The sequence below is a fragment of the Aspergillus tubingensis genome (genome assembly GCF_013340325.1).
Source record: "Aspergillus tubingensis WU-2223L DNA, scaffold_8, whole genome shotgun sequence".
NCBI classification, from domain to species: domain Eukaryota; kingdom Fungi; phylum Ascomycota; class Eurotiomycetes; order Eurotiales; family Aspergillaceae; genus Aspergillus; species Aspergillus tubingensis.
This window is the reverse complement of record NW_023336282.1, coordinates 5012833-5029801: the sequence shown is the minus strand read 5'-3', so window position 1 is coordinate 5029801 and position 16969 is coordinate 5012833. Positions and strand designations below refer to the sequence as shown.

The following is a 16969-nucleotide window of genomic DNA, read 5'->3' as shown; positions in this document are numbered from 1 at the left end:
TCTCCTATAATGATCGTAGCTCCCCTCTTCTAGGTGCCGCCGCTTTAGTAATGGTATTCAAGGGCCTGCTCAGTCAGTATTCCACATCACAGATAACCGTTCAGTGAACGCCCAAGGCCTAATCATCGAGCAGTCACATCTTCTCTGATCTACTCATCTGTCCCTGTGTTTACAGCCTTGTGAGACAATTTCACGTGATGTCCCATGTATGGACTAGTTTAACTCAAATATGGGTCGTGCCCCTCCACTAGCTCGTACTTCAAATGCCATCTTCAAGGCTGTGGCCTCCTGCCGTGGAATTTTGCCTCAAGCAGCCTTGATTTTGATTTGCATGCTTGTGCGCACTTGATATGGTTGAACCAATTGGCCTTGTCGGCACCCTCATCGGCATTGTCCAGGTATGTGGTAAGTTGGTATCGGTATGCTATGACTACCGCATGGGCGTCCGAGATGCGCCCCAAGCTATCTCTCGGATTGTGGACGAGGTCGCCAGTGTTGGGTACATCGCACAGCAACTAATGAAGGCAATTGAGTCCGACGATGCCTCTTCTTTGCCTTCTTTGCTGTCTTTGCAGGCGATGGATGGGGATGGTGGTACTCTCCGCAGTTGCTTGGTCGAATTGCAGGACCTGAAAGCAAGTTTGAAACTAGGGAAAACCTCCAGTTCGAAGCGTGCTCTGGTGTGGCCCTTACAACCTGTAGATGCGGAGAAAGTATTGCAGACCCTTGCGACGACCAAGAGCAAGCTGCAATTGGCATTGGCGGCTGATAATACGTGGGTAGTTTGTGACAGAATATGCAACCGCGGCTTTCTGACGGTTCGTCTAGCCAGAACATGGAGGTAATAAGCCACACCCGGTCGTTGCCGAGCGTTGAGAAGAAGGTTACTGGACTATCGGAGAGTGTGGCTCAATCCGACGAGGGTAAGCTGTGGTTCAGAGTCAACAAGACTGCTAATAACATTTTTAGGCCGTGAATTAGCAGAACTTCTCAGCCAGCTTGGTGGACGCTGTCAATCAGCCAAGCAAGATGAAGAGTATCAAAAGTGTGCTCCAGCTACTGGTGACTGGCTATTAAATACAGAGCAATACATGAAATGGAAGATCAACCGCAACCATCTCTTGTGGGTCAAAGGAGCCGGTAAGTGGCACCCTCCGTACTGAGCTTAACCGTCTACTGATTACCCTGCTTTAGCTGGATGTGGTAAGACCGTCCTATGGTACGTACGCTTCCTATTGGATCCAGTCGACGAGTGTCTCTGCGCCCATTTCAATTATGATGGTCTGACAACTAGCAGTTCGAGGATCATTAAAGATCTTCAGGACCACTGTGGTGGGGAGCAAAGTAGCAGCCTATGCTATTTCTTCATGGATGCATCGGAAGAAAGAGGAGTCGACATCAACCGCGTGTATGGATCCTTCGTCAGGCAGCTAATTCATCAAGGAGCAACCATTCCTCGCTTTCTCCCGAGGCCGTGGAGGAATTATAACAGCCCATCCGACAAACATCATTCAGTTTCATGGAAGAGGTTACTGAATGACCTCTTATTGCAGTTCGAGCATAATTACATTGTTCTCGATGGTCTCGACGAATGCGAAGAATACCTCCAGAATGGAGTTCCCGAGCTTGCGAATTTCGTTAAGGAGATGATGGAACAGACGAAAGGACAACAGCATTTGATTGTGTTCAGCCGAAACTTGGAGCAACTTCGACACGCTTTCGAAGGCCTCAAGGTCTCCACCGTTACAATTGATGACTCAACGGTGAATGTTGATATGCAGACAGCACTACGACACCAGTTCTCGCATCAGGGCAAACTTGCCCGGTGGCCAATATCGTTGAAGAAGATGATTGAAGAGAGCCTCCTGGCCCAAGCCAATGGCTCGTGCGTATTCAGCCTTGACCTACAGAACTGTTGAGTGGCTGACACCTTTTGCAGATTTCGTTGGATGGACTGCCAACTGCAGACACTGCGACGGTGTGCCACACCACAGGCGGTACAAAAAGCTCTCAGAGACCTACCAAAGTCATTAGACGAACACTACACCATGACAATCGACAGAATTGATGAGAGCAACCGCATTGCCATGAAGAACCTTCTACGCTGGGTATCCTTTGCTCTTCGGCCAGTGAGTAGTCATCACGATAGGAAATCAAGAATCATTCCCGCTCTGACGCATTTGCAGCTATCTCTGCATGAGATCACAAGCGCCATAGCTATCAATGTCGATAATGGAGACATTCCTTTCTGTGACGAAAACTTAGAGCCTCTCGACCCAGAAAGCTTCATTGATTCCTGCTCCAGTCTTGTCTCGACTTATTGCCTTGGGGACGAACCGAGTGGCACCCAGTGTGTATATGTCAAGCTAGCCCATTTCACCGTTCGAGAGTTCCTCATTTCTGACGCAATCCTACGAGACTCATGCTCCGACTTCTTCATGGATGCGAGATTGTCTCATGCGGTCCTGGCTAACTGTAGCCTTGCGTACTTTCACCATGCGGTTCAGTCTGCCGCCGGCGACCCCTGGACTTATCCCCTGGCATGCTATGCAGGGCACTTTTGGAACGAGCATAAAAATCGTTCTCAAGGCGCTTGGCAATACCTTGGACTAGAGACTATCTTACTGGATCTCTTTAACGACAATGGGCCCTATTTTGGGCTAGTATGGAGCAAAGTGGCAAAGGTTGACCGACCGTGGCTGCGGGATGAACCGAGCGACACCAATGACTATACAGCATTATATAACTCTTCCTACTGTGGTCTGACACGAGTGGTAAAAGCAATTCTCAACAAGGGTGCGTCGCCAAATGTCTCCGGCGGCTTTTACCACCGTCCATTACAAGCAGCCGCATTCATGGGCCACCTGGAAATAGTTCAGTTACTGGTAGACGCAAAGGCCGAAGTCAATGCAGAAGGGGGTGCGCTAAGTACGGCACTTGGTGCAGCAGCTGCTCAAGGTCATTCAGATGTCGCCATCACGCTGCTAGAAGCTGGTGCCAATGTCAACTTCCCGAATCCACGGACTTTTGGCCGCCGAAGGTCGGATCCTCTATTTCTCGCTGTCGCGAGAGGTCATCTACCTGTCTGTGAGATTCTGCTCAATTACGGAGCTGAGGACTACCACGACATGAAAGGACACCCTGCATCCGCCCTAGTGACAGCAGTTGGTAGTGGTCGTCTTGATATTGTGAAGACATTGCTAAGGTGCGAGCGCATCACAAATGCAAGGAGCATGAAGCACAGAACCACGGCAGTCATTAGGCCCGTCCAATGTGGCATCACCGCCGCCCAGTATCAGGCCGCGGCTGGCGGCCACATCGACATATTGCGCGAGCTGATAGCCTATGGTATTACACCAGACGAAGCATTGAGATACGCAGCTCGTGCGGGTGACGAGAAGCTCGTGCGACAGTATCTAGACGAGGGTGTCAACGTCAATAGCCACGCGCAAGTCTCAGATCACCCAGTAGCTCTCCAATCGGCGATAAAAGGCGGGCATACTGCGCTTGTGCATGTGCTGCTATCTCGCGGAGCAGATCCAAACCTGGAGTCAGGCTTTTTGACGCCCTTGAGAGCTGCGGTGGACGCGGGGAGTTTCGAAATCGCCCAGATCTTAATCAATGCAGGCGCAAGAGTGGATTCCCACCGGGCTCTACAAAGCGCGCTATCTCAGAAGAGAAAGGATCTTATTGATCTCCTCCTGCAGAACGGAGCAGATACGCACCGAAGCTTACGAGATGCTGTTCGGGGCGCCGATCTTTGGGCTTTCCAGTTGCTTATGGGTAAAGGGGCAGATATTCATCGCCAAGAGCTTGCTGATGAGACATCCATATTGGGAGCGGCCGCATGGGGTGGTTCAGTCTCTATCATAACATATTTACTCGACAGCGGACTGCAAGATCAGCTCAATCCGGGGCCTGAAGGCACCCAGCCTCTGCTTGATGCTGTTGCTGCCAGTCGGCCACTCATTGTGGAGCTGCTGATCCAGCGTGGAGCTGATGTCAATGCCTACCCCCAGGCAGCCGACGAGCGCCGCTTCACTGGATCATACCGTTTATATGAGAATCATCGCCGCTGGCCACCTGAACCAATATGTGAAACGGCACTGACACTAGCAATTAAGGCAAACAATCGAGATATGGCTGAACTCCTCATGCGACATGGCGCAATGGTCACACCGAGTTCACCAGACACCGTTGGCACACCTCTTTTGTACGCGGTAAGAGATCAAAATATTGAACTTATCAGTACACTGCTAGATAGAGGTGCCGATCCAAACCAGAGAGGCACAATTGTAGAGGAAGGGAAGCCATCATTTCCCCTCCTCGTTGCAGCAGAGAATGGCAACCCCGATATCATCAACATGCTCTTGAAGGCGGGTTCAAATTTAGATGATCAGGACTCGGAAGGCTTCAGTGCCTTGCATGCTGCGGCTGCCTGTCACATGTCAGACGGACTCAAGTCACTTCTCCATAAACACGGTGCTGACATGAATGCACGGCTCTTGAACGGCAGTCTACCAATCCATTCGGCTGCATCGAGGGGCACCGCGGAGAGTCTTGAGATATTACTTGAAGCTGGTGCGGACATCAACACCACAGACGACAATGGTCGCACGCCCCTTCATTGGGCAGCGGACAGTGGCAACTGGGAGACGATTGAAGCTCTCCTCAACCGGGGAGCCCCGGCAAATGTGAAGCCTCAGGATGACGGAGCCAATACCCCGGTAGACATGGCTTGTTTGGCGAGAGATGAAGCTATTTCGGATTGTAGGACCTTCTCAGAGGACTGGGATGATGAGAGGATAGAGAGGTTGTTGCAGAGACTGAAAGAAGCGTCGGAATGAGTGAGGGCTCGATTATCCGGTGAGATGGTGATAACACCACGAGAACTAGAACGCCCTTCGAGCTCCCTAGAAAATCATGTCAATATCTTATTTTGTCCGTGTATAATATCATAACGGCAAAAAGAGCTTCCGATATGCGGTCTATCAGTTGCAACTCCCACCCGGATACTACGATACATTTCAGTACCCTTTAACAGTTTCCTACAACGACTGTTTACCGCAACATCCACTCCAGTATCATCTCTCGGGCGCAATAACTTCCTTGGCAGTGGTTATTTCAGGGTATTGAAGATTATCGGACCCCTCTTGAAAGGAGCCACTCAAACTCTTGGCGTGTCTGCGGAGGTACGTCTGTGAATGCACCACAATTGAAGGAATAACTGGCGGATGTATGAGCAGCGAAGAAAGAAGTGATAGTTATAAGTAAGGTCTTCAACGGTCATGGTAATAACCAAAAAAGAAAAAAAGAAAATTACATACAACAGAAGGGATTCGCTGGTGGTCACCCACCCAACTACTAACCTCCCGGCGTGTGGCTTGAGTACGGCTGAGCGGACGGGAAGCCCTATTTTCCACACCCTGTGGTCGTATGTGCTTGATGATTAGGGATGGCGTAATATATTGTCAGAAAGTACTAATATAATAAGTAATGCTTCGCTGTCAGCCCTCAGGGACTGGTGCGAGTGAGATTCAGATGTCGTAATCATTCTTCTATAGTTGTATTGGTAGTGCTCTGCTCGAACTTCATTTACTACTATACCTTTCTGGACGTGCATGTTATAATAAAGGCAAATACACTTGGCATACGGTCTACTAATTGATAATCCCACCTAAATACCAGGCACATCTCAATCAGCAGAACATAAATGTCACCACCGCTACCCCCAAGCAGGCAACACCTAGAGTACAAACTATTAGTCCCTGCAAATATAGACAATATCTTCAAGCCATGACCTACCCAGAACAATATTCATATAATAGTATCCCGCACTCTCAAATAGGAACCCAGTAACAACCGGGCCGAGCATCAGACCGACGTTGAACGAGATAGAGACCAGCGCGAAGCACCTTGCACGCCCACCATTAGGGCCGAACAAGGTGGGAGTATCTTTTTCAACTTCCTCTAAGAGGACTACTCATCGTCAGCATTCAACATGCAAATTTCGTTCCTCGCTTATTGAATATAAAATTTGGAATCATGACTTACACCTCATATGAAACGACCCGGCACCTTGAACCGACGACATCACTAAACCGATAGCACATATACATACAATAAAGGCTACTTTATCATCTGTCCGGCTCCCACTAGCCTGGGAGACATCCCTACCAGGTACACCTAAGTAACACATCAACGGGCAAAGAAGAGCCCAACCGATTGCTGTTGGGTATCGAATACCGACACGATCTCGGAGATGGCCAAATAGGGGAGGCAAAAAGATGACTGGGACTTGGAGGGCAAAGAATATCGCCCCGACTGACGATGGGCCCCAGTTAAATGTATCTCGAAGATACACAGGTAGAGTGGCGTTGAATGCTGTCCGGAGTGCGGCTTGGGACATGGTGTTTAGAACGGCTGCCCACATTCCTGCGTCTTGGAGCATTACGGTGTAGTAGTTGCGATATTCTGCGGTTGCAGTGCTGTCGGACTCCGCTTTCGTTGTGATGTCTGGGTCAAATGAAGGTGATTGGGGCAGGAAGGGGGACGATTCGGGGACATCTTGACATATCTTGCTACGGTTGGCAAGACTGATTTGAGATTGCGAATCAAGTAGATGATAGTCAGGCTGAATCATAACGAAGCGTGCAATCATGTCGAGGATCAGCAGAGCCATCGGCAGGGACCAAGCTGGCCAGTATCCGAACCAGCCTAGAAGAACGCCCCCAAACATCGGTCCGCTGACCGTTCCCAACGTTGAAAAAGACATGCTCAGTCCCAACATTGCCCCAGCTCGTGCACTACCCGCGACCTCGGTGAGCATGGTCGTGCACGCGAGCCATGCAGCCGAGGCAGCTACTGCCTGTAGTATCCTGCCCAGGTATAGTACCCATGCTGGAACATCAACACTATTAGCATCAAGAGCAGGAAGTTTACAATATGGCTGGGGTGACGGGTACATGTGGTGGTGATTGCAAACAGCGCAGTTCCAGCCAGACAAAGCACAAGTGCCAAGTATAGTGGGATCTTCTGGTTTGAGATCGTATCGAACAGAGCCGCGCAAGAAGGGGCAGCGAGGATTGCCGCCAGGCCTTGTAAACTGAGTAGGCTGTTGGTGGTGCTAGTGGTTTGGGAGGGATCGTTGTGAAGGCGCTCTTCTAGCATATACGGGAGCATAGGTACGGGGAAACCGGCTAACAGCGATTCTGTTCAAGTGGATGTGAGCCAGTTGTCGGCGGGAGTAAGCAGGTGTGTGTCTTCGTACCAGTAAACATGGCCAGGCACGCAGTGACGATGACGAACTGGCTGGAAGATCTCCATCCCTGGGTAATTGGGCGTTTTGTGGACACATCCATATTGCCTGTAGAGGTCGACAGGCAGGTTTCAGGTCAAGGCATCCCATTTCTTTTGAGATTATGGACGAGACGTAGACGTTATGTTGATTGAGTTGACTCAGGGTGGGTGCGCGCCACAATCCACGCAGAGGAATGCAGGGCACCCATGATCAATGTGCCTTGCGATGATCGGCGGGCGCAGGAACAACATTGCGCGTGAGATCACCCAAAGTCAGGAGGGGTCGGAGTATCTATTTGTACTCGGCCTGGCCACTTAATCGCAATGATTCCGGTCGATGGGTGGGGAAGACAGTGTGTATTATTGTTTCTTATTTGTTTTGCCTAAAGTTCCTGTCCAGATTCGGCCAAGTTTGTGTCTGTTCAATGACCAGCATCCAAGCTGGAGAGCAAGCACCAATCATGTTGAGCGGGAAAGCAGTGCTGCAATTTGAATACCACGTGGACACTGAAGAAGTCTGGCAGGAAATAGAATCTCGGGACTCGGGTAGATGGAAATAATACTACTGCTTAGCCCTTCGCGTCGCTTCTACTAGGTACGGAAATGTCTCGATAATAAAATTGTCGTATTAATTCAAATGACCATCTAGGTCAGGGTATCCAAATAAAACCATATCGCCAATCAAATCAAACAGATTAGAAAACAAGATTAAACACTCGAGGGCTCGCCCTTCGTGTACTGCGTGCTCTCCCTCGATGTCATCACCTCCTCGCTTCGTCGGTAATCACCCCGTGCCTCCAGAATCGCCGCCTCCTCCTCTGGGTCCTCCGGGAGGATCAGGTTGAGGATCAGCCCGATCAGAGCGGTGATGGCGAACCCGTTCTCCATCACCAGATCAATAGCATCCAGCAATCCTGTCAAGCCACGGTTGTTACCGCTGTAGGTAAAGACGTAGTCGAACCAGTCGGATACCAGGGTGGCGCCCATACCAACTGCAAACGAAGCGGTCAGGATGAATCGGTTGCGACGAGTGAATGGAACATTGGTGATAATGCGAACACCGGAAATTGCCACAGAGGAGAAGAGGAACGTCGTCATGCCACCAAGAACACTATCGGGAATGGCAACCAGTGCCGCGGCAAATTTGGCGAAGATTCCCATGATGATCAGGAAGAAGCAGCAGCAGTAACCAGCTGTGCGGTTGGCGCACTTGGTCAGCGCGATGACACCGTTGTTCTGGGCAAACACCGACATCGGCGTCATGGTCATGAGGCCGGCCAGCACACTGGTGAGACCGTTACCAAGAACACCACCCTGAATACGCGAGTCGAAGGTGGGGCCTTCAACTTCGACCTGGGATACGTCGCAAGTAGCGGTAATGTCACCAATCGATTCCATCATGACCACAATGTACACTGCCAGCAGTGGAAGGATCATGGGCGGGTAGATGGTCAGCGGGAATGTCTTCACCCAGATAAAGGAGGCCACCGGCGCAGCATCAATACCCGATCGATCGAAGTATCCGCAGGCAGCCGCCACGATACATCCTATCAACAATCCCACCACGACCGAGCAGGATCGCATGATAGGCGCACCAAACCGCTCACAGAGAATGATCGATACATACACCAGAAATCCGAGACCGATAAACTCCGCACTTCCCCAAGGCAGAGCATGCGGTGCGTCCGCGCTAGGACACAAGGCACCGTTTCCGGGGTTCTCAGAACAGGTTCCAGAGCCACCTGCCCAGTCCTGGAAAGCAGACTCGATAAGACTGGCTCCGATCAGGAGAACAGTAGGACCAGTGACAAGGGGAGGAAAGACGCGTCTCAGAATTTTAGGGCTCATGAAGGAAAGGCCAATCTCGAGAAGCGCACACAAGCACGATGTTCCCAGTAGAGCACCATAACCTTTAGGGCAGGGCAACTTGGTTCCATCCTCAGCGGTCGGGCAGTATCCACTGGAGTACATTTGTTCAAAACCACCAGTTGCGACGGTGATTGTAGCAAAGGAGATTCCCACCACTGAAGTCAAGCCAGTACCAATGTAGTATTTCGTTCCGTAGATGTGAAAACGGAACATCTGAATGGCGGACAAGATACCAGAAGCGATGAGGGACGTTGAGACGAGGTATTGGTAGTCTTCTGTTCCGAAGTTGGCACCAGATGTGCCTCCGATCAAGATAGGAGGTGAAATAACTGACGAGTCAGCACTAGTCAGGATTCAGAGAGGATCTAACTCACTGCCACCCAGCATTGCCAGTGCATGTTGTAGTCCAAGCAGCATAGCCAATACGATAGGTACATTGTCTTCGAGCCCGAAGAATGGTGCAGAGCTTCTTTTCTTTGTGATGAAGGGGATATTCGGAGTGAACAAATAGGCGTAATCATAGTCTCCAATGAGGCCCTCTCTGCAACGTATTAGCGCGTCTACTGGTTAACGAGGTTTCATGACCAACCTTGTGGTGAAAGTTTTGACCAAGCGGCGGCCGACGTCATTCCAAGTCCGCTTAGGCCGGTAGTCCGGGCCTATCTGGTCAGGACCGTCCATTATGCGAGGCAGTCTAATGTGTAAAAGATGTTGATGTAGAAGTGTAGATGAAACTCGAGTTGCGGACGAATGGAAGATATCTCGAGGATGAAATCTGGACCCAGATGAAGTAGTCCGAGTGGAGTGAGGGGTCGATTCTTAGCAATGGCTAGTTGGATCTGGGGAATAGACTAAGACCATTCCAAACATCGACGGGCGAGGTGTCTATATACATGAACCATCTTCCGTGAGCTCGAAGATGAATCGGGATGATTGAAGCTCGGACCGGCGGGGATGATACAGCTATCAGTGGCGAAGGTGATGGATGAATCAATCGAATAATGGTAGGCAGTGGTTATCTCTGGGCACCGGCGTGGCAGACACGCGAGCTAATTTCCAAGCGAGCTGCAACCTGCAGCAGACCGGGGCAGCGCTAGCGATGACTGGTTCCTCTGGCGATTACGCTGTTCTCGTCCAGGCTTCAACTGTGGGCCCTCCGATAAGAACGGACGGCTGACACGCTGCCCTCATGTAACCTCCCCGGCCGCTTATCAGTCCCCAGATCGGGTTCCGCCGAAATCCATCTCTTGCGTCTCCCCCTGATAGCCGGTGGCCGATGGGTCTTGCACTGACGAACCCGATGAGGCCGGAGTAGAACTCATCCAGAACGTGGGAGGACTGGGGGGGAGATGATCGGACTGATATAAGCTAAAGGCAGACGTGCATAAGGGGAGAATTGAAGGGCCGACGATGCTTCTTTCGCCGGGTTGCAGTCCGGGGAACACCAACCCCAATGCGGCAATCCATTAGTCATAGATTCAATCAGGCCCAACTTTATCGTAACCTTGACTGCTGCCCGTGACTAACAGCGTAGCAGTAGTCTATATTGTACCTGTAGAACTGTGAAGAGCATATATCCTAGATAGTATGGATGTAAAGACGAATTGGACGATAAATTTGATGATGGTGTCTTCAGATAATATGAGCATCAAAACCTTTCCATCTTGTCTCCACGGTAGGAATGTGGAAAAATGTAGGGCCTGCGTTCGCTTTAGAACAATGGAGGATTGAATCCTTCGCATCTTTTTGTGTCTTGCATGATCTTATAATATATACTTTATATGAATGTAACTCTACTATCACTGTCAAGGTGTACTATTTGTTTTGACTAATAGCTCTTACTAGTAGTATGTGAGGCTGATTGCGATGACTGTAGCTAATAACTGTATATGAACGCTTTCAACCGTCTCCTAGACTCTTCTAGGACAAGCCACGATGCACTGAATGCACGCTATACAGCTAGCTCGATAGTTCGTAGTAATTGCTAGCCTGGTGGAATTCTTTGACACATCAGACTCCATAATCTGTGGAGCAAGTTCATGGCCGTTGCTATAACTATCCTGACCCTTTCGCTAAGAGCTGTCACATAATTGTCGGATCCGGTTTTCCCTTAAAGTCCTGATTCCATGTTGCTGACTAGTTGGTATTAGCATACTTTCTCATTACCTTTGTTGAGATATAATATAAATATATATATATATATATATATTTGTACATGTTTGACAAACACGTTATTATGACCTCTCAATATTAGTTTGGTTCAATTTTCCTGAGTATCAAGGTCGATGGTCAACAAAATGGTTTGGACTCGTGTTTATAAATTATGCACAGATGCAAATTCAGATCTAACAGTCAATAGATAGTATTTGTACAGCGTGGACGCTATGATTATTATCATTTCAAGGAAAATAACAAAGTTCGAACGGTTATGCCTTTCCCACAGATGTCCTTCTTTCTTTCATCAAGAATGTAGATCTAGATTGAACGTCATGCTTATGTTCTAATTAATATTTGAATCACATATATCCTATAATTCATGATGAGGTTGAAGTATATCATTAATACAAGTCCCGAATCGACTAAATAGGTATACACTAGTCATATAAATGAACCAGCATACCCACCCACCCCTGGAGTTGCCGAACGAAACGTTGAATTGAATCTGTCTCATTTACTTTCCAGCGGGGAGAGAATCCAGCATTATATGCCCCATCCATCAGGAAGTAAACCTCGATGTCCAGTGCACACCCCCCCCCCCCCTCCTCCACTCATCACATCTCAGCATAAACCCCCCGGCATACGGAAATACCCATACTCCGCAACTATCAAGCGCAACCTTAAATAGTCTACTGGTATGTTCAGTGACAAATACCTCTACTAACACCCTTACTATGAATCGATAATAACTATTCTCCGTTTCTCGGAACCTAACTCTCCGACACGATCCTCGATCGGCAAAGAGGCTGAGCATTGTCTAGTTCTATCTGGCCGTGGGGAAACGAAAGGGGCTAGAGCTACTAGTGGAGCCGGTCCGTCAGTCCGAACCACGTATTTTTGGCCACTGCCAACCTCGGATCGGCAAGGGCCGGGAGAGGGGAGGCTTTTGATGCTACGTTGCGGGTGATTTCGGAGGGGAGGTGTGTAGAGTTAATGTGAGTGAGATGAGTGAGTAATGGGGTTGGATAATAGGTGGGTGCATATTTTCATGGTTTGAGGATTTGTCATGGGGATGTGAGGTTTATGAAGGGTTGGAAGCTGTATATTGGACTATGGGATGTAGTGCTTCTGGTCCTATAGTTATCTGCGACATTTTTTCTGAAGTGTGTATGCAGAGGTAGACTTGGAATAGTCGACCAGTCATCTTCTGGAGAGCTGTGATGCAATGCTAGACTAATAACTATTGTGTTCAGTCATTGGTGCAATATCTATAATATTGGACTGCCCGTGAGATTATAGTACAGGTTCTAAGTTTAGTATTCGAACAAATACTAGATCATTGCTCTTGAGCTTGATAGACGTGGAAGAATGGAGTAGTGATTGTATATTAGTACTATTATGTGTCATATAATCATGGAACAAATACTAGTACTAGCAGTCATAAATGTAGTAAGAAGTAGACACGGCGTTCAGCGATCGAAGTATTGGTAGTTGGTTTGTACATATGGAAAATGGCATATTATATATTCCGTTTATGTTGGTCGAACAACTGAGTAGTAGGGGTCGAAATGTACCCGGTATGCACTGCAACTACATTTTTTGCCCCTCAAGGCCCCTGAGCAGAATTAGCATTGCTCCTACGGAGTACTGTCATGTGCCACTGGCGAGGGGATTGAATCTAGCAGTTTGAAGCTGCCAGATAGAAATGATCGGTGATCTACCTCACTATTTGGGATGTCTTTGCATACTAGTCCATATATCCAACTGGAGTACACCCACATCAATTGAACATTATGTGACGATCAATAAACTATGTTGATCATCAATGCCTACTAATTGATCACCATGCTTATGGTGTGGTTCTAATGAGTCGTGAAATAGTATTTTGCTCTCACCGTCTCAAATAAATACCTCGGTCTATCCATACTCCGGACCGAGTGAAGCGCAAGAGATCTACAGACTCAAGTCTAGGAAAAGCAACAGCCAAATCTCACGCAATGCGCTGTTTAACAACCTGTTGGACAAATCAAAGACTTTCCCAATTATTGATGATTTTATTGGCGGTTAGTGAAAAATGATCTCAAATTTTGCTCAAACCATAGGGTGTGGACGAGATCTGTCCCAACCAGATGAAAGTGGCACGACGTGTTCAACGGAGCTGTAATGGCCCCGGTCCATAACTTTGATTCAATGCCACTGGGGCCATCTGATAACGTGGGGATCCAGTGAAATCGATCCCTTGTCTGGGGAATGATTTCAAGACTTGCGGTGTGTGGGACGCCTTGCTTGGATGGGTTGGCATGTCCCAACCGAGCTTGGATCATGTGGTTGCCTGAGGCGATAAGAGTCAAGGCGAGGAATGTCACATGTGTCACGTGGTGGACAGTTGTCAAATGATGTGAAAGTAAAAGTGTTGGGGGAGAATGCATGCCTGAATCATGTGGCGACGATCATCAGATTTTCTACGGACTTTGAAGAGCATCAACGGAGCACCCGGGAAGAGGTTGTGCCGAGGAGCTTGCGGCTCGCAGTCATGCCAAAACTGAATTTGGCGTTTCAAACTCGGCCGGTGGCAATAATGTCCACTCATAGGGCTGCCTTCAACGGAAAAGTCTGAGCTGAGTGGACCAATGAGTGATCCAAGACATGCTGATTATAGCACTAGATTGCGTTAGTGTGGCCACCGCATAAGCAAAGACTTCAATGTTTCAATGCTCCAGAATTAGGATCAGCTCAGAAAGAGATGGGGACAATTGCTCAACTCTTGTTAGACGGAGTTGTGCCACTCCGTGCAGGCGATACTTTGATGCGGAAAAAGAAACCGTCCCGAAATCCAAATCGGGATGGAGAGCCACGGGTCAAGCCACCCGAGGCATGACACCAGCCACACAGAGCGATCAAGGGGCAAAAAACGTTGGGGATTCAACGAATGGTTGAACCATCGTGATTGGTGGACCACTCCCGGCCTTACCCAGAATGGCAGTTTCTGGCCGGGCGGCACCATCGAATCAGAAGTGGCCCAACAAGCTTAGTTGGATGAACAGGCGGCGCTGTATGGTTGGAGATACTCCGGCCATTTGCCATCGCGGATACACTCTGCGATCCGGACACCTTCCAGACGTGCCTGGATAGTAGTATTGATCCTCTTCCCTCTCCTTCCTTGTGTCTGTTGAAACCCGTCGACCACTTTGGGACCTCGGGATCTTATGATTACTTCACTGATCTACCAGTGAGCTTGCCGTCAGGCCACCCTTCTTTACTTATTCCACGCGCGTGTCCTCATAGTCGCATCATTATTATTGATTGTCCGCCTTGCTTTTCCCCAACCATCATCCGCCGGTGGACCCTGGTAGAGTTCAACTGCCTCCGAATTTTCCCTCCTTCACTGGCTCAGATCTGCCGCTTACTTCTTCGGCCTTTCGATTGCATTCCCCACCCTTTTTCTCCGTCTCTTTTTTATCGCTCGCCTCTGGCCCTTTCCTTTAAACCCACCCTCTCCCGCACGCATCCTTCTCCTCCTCATCCGAACCATACTGCAGGGGTCGACATACACACGAAGGACATCACCATGTCTGCTAAGCCAGCAGACGCCTCCCGGCCTCGCGCCGCTGACCCCAAGAAGGTCCACATTGCCGACACTGTCATGACACGCGGCAACTGGTACAAGCATGTCAACTGGCTGAACGTCTTCCTCATCATCGGTATCCCCGTGTACGGCTGTGTCCAGGCCCTTTGGGTGCCCTTGCAGGTCAAGACTGCTATCTGGGCCGTCATCTATTACTTCTTCACTGGTCTCGGTATCACCGCAGGTTAGTTTGCCCCATTGAAAGGTAACACTGATAAGACATACTGACAAAATTTGCCACCAGGATACCATCGTCTCTGGGCTCACTGCTCCTACTCTGCTCGTCTTCCTCTCCGTATCTGGCTCGCCGCCGTTGGTGGTGGTGCCGTCGAAGGTTCCATCCGCTGGTGGGCGCGTGATCACCGGGCTCACCACCGTTATACCGATACCGACAAGGACCCCTACTCCGTCCGCAAGGGTCTGCTCTACTCTCACCTGGGATGGATGGTCATGAAGCAGAACCCCAAGCGTATCGGCCGCACCGATATCTCCGATCTCAACGAAGACCCTGTTGTCGTCTGGCAGCACCGCAACTACCTCAAGGTCGTTTTCACCATGGGTCTGATTGTTCCCATGCTCGTGTCCGGTCTTGGCTGGGGTGACTGGTGGGGTGGTTTCGTCTACGCTGGTATCCTGCGTATCTTCTTCGTCCAGCAGGCCACTTTCTGCGTCAACTCTCTGGCCCACTGGCTCGGTGACCAGCCTTTCGACGACCGCAACTCTCCCCGTGACCACGTCATCACTGCTCTTGTCACTCTCGGCGAGGGATACCACAACTTCCACCACGAGTTCCCCTCCGACTACCGTAACGCTATCGAGTGGCACCAGTACGACCCGACCAAGTGGAGCATCTGGGCCTGGAAGCAGCTTGGTCTGGCTTACGACCTGAAGAAGTTTCGTGCCAACGAGATCGAGAAGGGTCGTGTCCAGCAGCTCCAGAAGAAGCTTGACCAGAAGCGTTCCCGTCTCGACTGGGGTACCCCTCTCGACCAGCTGCCCGTTATGGAATGGGACGACTATGTCGAGCAGGCTAAGAACGGCCGTGGTCTCGTTGCTATTGCCGGTGTTGTTCACGATGTGACCGACTTCATCAAGGACCACCCTGGTGGCAAGGCCATGATCAACTCTGGTATTGGCAAGGACGCTACTGCCATGTTCAACGGTGGTGTGTACTACCACTCCAACGCTGCCCACAACCTTCTCTCGACCATGCGTGTGGGTGTGATCCGCGGTGGCTGTGAGGTTGAGATCTGGAAGCGGGCCCAGAAGGAGGGCGCCGGTTATGTTCGTGACGATGCCGGCCAGCGGGTGATCCGGGCTGGTGAGCAGGTCACCAAGATCCCCGAGCCCATCCCCACCGCCGACGCTGCGTGAGCGGCGCGATGTCCATGACCCTTTCGCCTTATATTCTGATGTACCATTTGCGAATACGCTGTGTTTCCCACTCCGACGATCCTTCGTCTTTTAATTTAGCACTCGGGGCGTTCATTCTTTCGTGTGTATGGCGTTGTTGGAGTTGGCCTAATTTTTATGTCGACAGAGCGAGTTTGAGTCGACGCGGGTTTACCTATTTCATTTGAAAAAAAGCGACGAGATGTGACGAGGAACATCGATTGTTGAAATCCTGCATAGAATCCAGATATCCAAAGTGTGATCACATATTTATGAACAGTTGCCTGTAGGACCTTTAAGCTCTTGTAGCTACGTAATAGATCTGTAGAAGTGGACATAGACACCCTGGACCCGGCAGACGTAAAGTGGATCGGGATGTCAAAAGGGCCATAGCTTCGTCATGAGAACATGACGGAAAGATCGAAGAATAGGGAACCAGACAGGAGGAAGTGTGGAGTCCAAACAAAGAGAAAAGAGAAGACGGGGGAGAGATTAGTTAGTGGTGGAGGAGAGGGAAAACACATGATCGGCCAGACTGCAGGCTCCGCCGGGACCAGCTCAGCTGCACTTCTGCATCACCAAACAGCTCCTGTCCACTGTCGAGCCACGTATTGATCCGCTTCTTCC

At 49.8% G+C, this 16969-nt stretch overlaps 4 protein-coding genes and 1 non-coding gene across 5 annotated transcripts; 2 read left to right on the top strand and 3 right to left on the bottom strand.

The window, feature by feature from the left end:
* Nucleotides 1-350: 350 nt before the first annotated feature.
* On the top strand, nucleotides 351-4847 carry AtWU_07949 (MOSC domain protein; the record flags this gene model as incomplete). The annotated part of the gene is made up of 7 exons (XM_035503058.1): nucleotides 351-775; nucleotides 829-923; nucleotides 970-1140; nucleotides 1195-1219; nucleotides 1298-1885; nucleotides 1940-2129; nucleotides 2187-4847. The coding sequence occupies 7 exons, from the start codon at nucleotides 351-353 to the stop codon at nucleotides 4845-4847; spliced, it is 4155 nt and encodes a 1384-aa protein (XP_035358951.1).
* Nucleotides 4848-5320: 473 nt separating this feature from the next.
* On the bottom strand, nucleotides 5321-5436 carry AtWU_r45. Its single transcript, XR_004775227.1, has one exon. It is a non-coding gene; the product is annotated as a 5S ribosomal RNA (ribosomal RNA).
* Nucleotides 5437-5699: 263 nt separating this feature from the next.
* On the bottom strand, nucleotides 5700-7361 carry AtWU_07948 (MFS general substrate transporter; the record flags this gene model as incomplete). The annotated part of the gene is made up of 5 exons (XM_035503057.1): nucleotides 5700-5746; nucleotides 5806-5979; nucleotides 6055-6900; nucleotides 6966-7211; nucleotides 7271-7361. The coding sequence occupies 5 exons, from the start codon at nucleotides 7359-7361 to the stop codon at nucleotides 5700-5702; spliced, it is 1404 nt and encodes a 467-aa protein (XP_035358950.1).
* Nucleotides 7362-8007: 646 nt separating this feature from the next.
* On the bottom strand, nucleotides 8008-9849 carry AtWU_07947 (nucleobase:cation symporter-2 family protein; the record flags this gene model as incomplete). Its single annotated transcript, XM_035503056.1, has 3 exons — nucleotides 8008-9497; nucleotides 9543-9709; nucleotides 9758-9849. The coding sequence occupies 3 exons, from the start codon at nucleotides 9847-9849 to the stop codon at nucleotides 8008-8010; spliced, it is 1749 nt and encodes a 582-aa protein (XP_035358949.1).
* A 5044-nt stretch (nucleotides 9850-14893) lies between these two features.
* AtWU_07946 (stearoyl-CoA 9-desaturase sdeA) lies at nucleotides 14894-16324 on the top strand (the record flags this gene model as incomplete). The annotated part of the gene is made up of 2 exons (XM_035503055.1): nucleotides 14894-15134; nucleotides 15195-16324. The coding sequence occupies 2 exons, from the start codon at nucleotides 14894-14896 to the stop codon at nucleotides 16322-16324; spliced, it is 1371 nt and encodes a 456-aa protein (XP_035358948.1).
* Nucleotides 16325-16969: the final 645 nt, after the last annotated feature.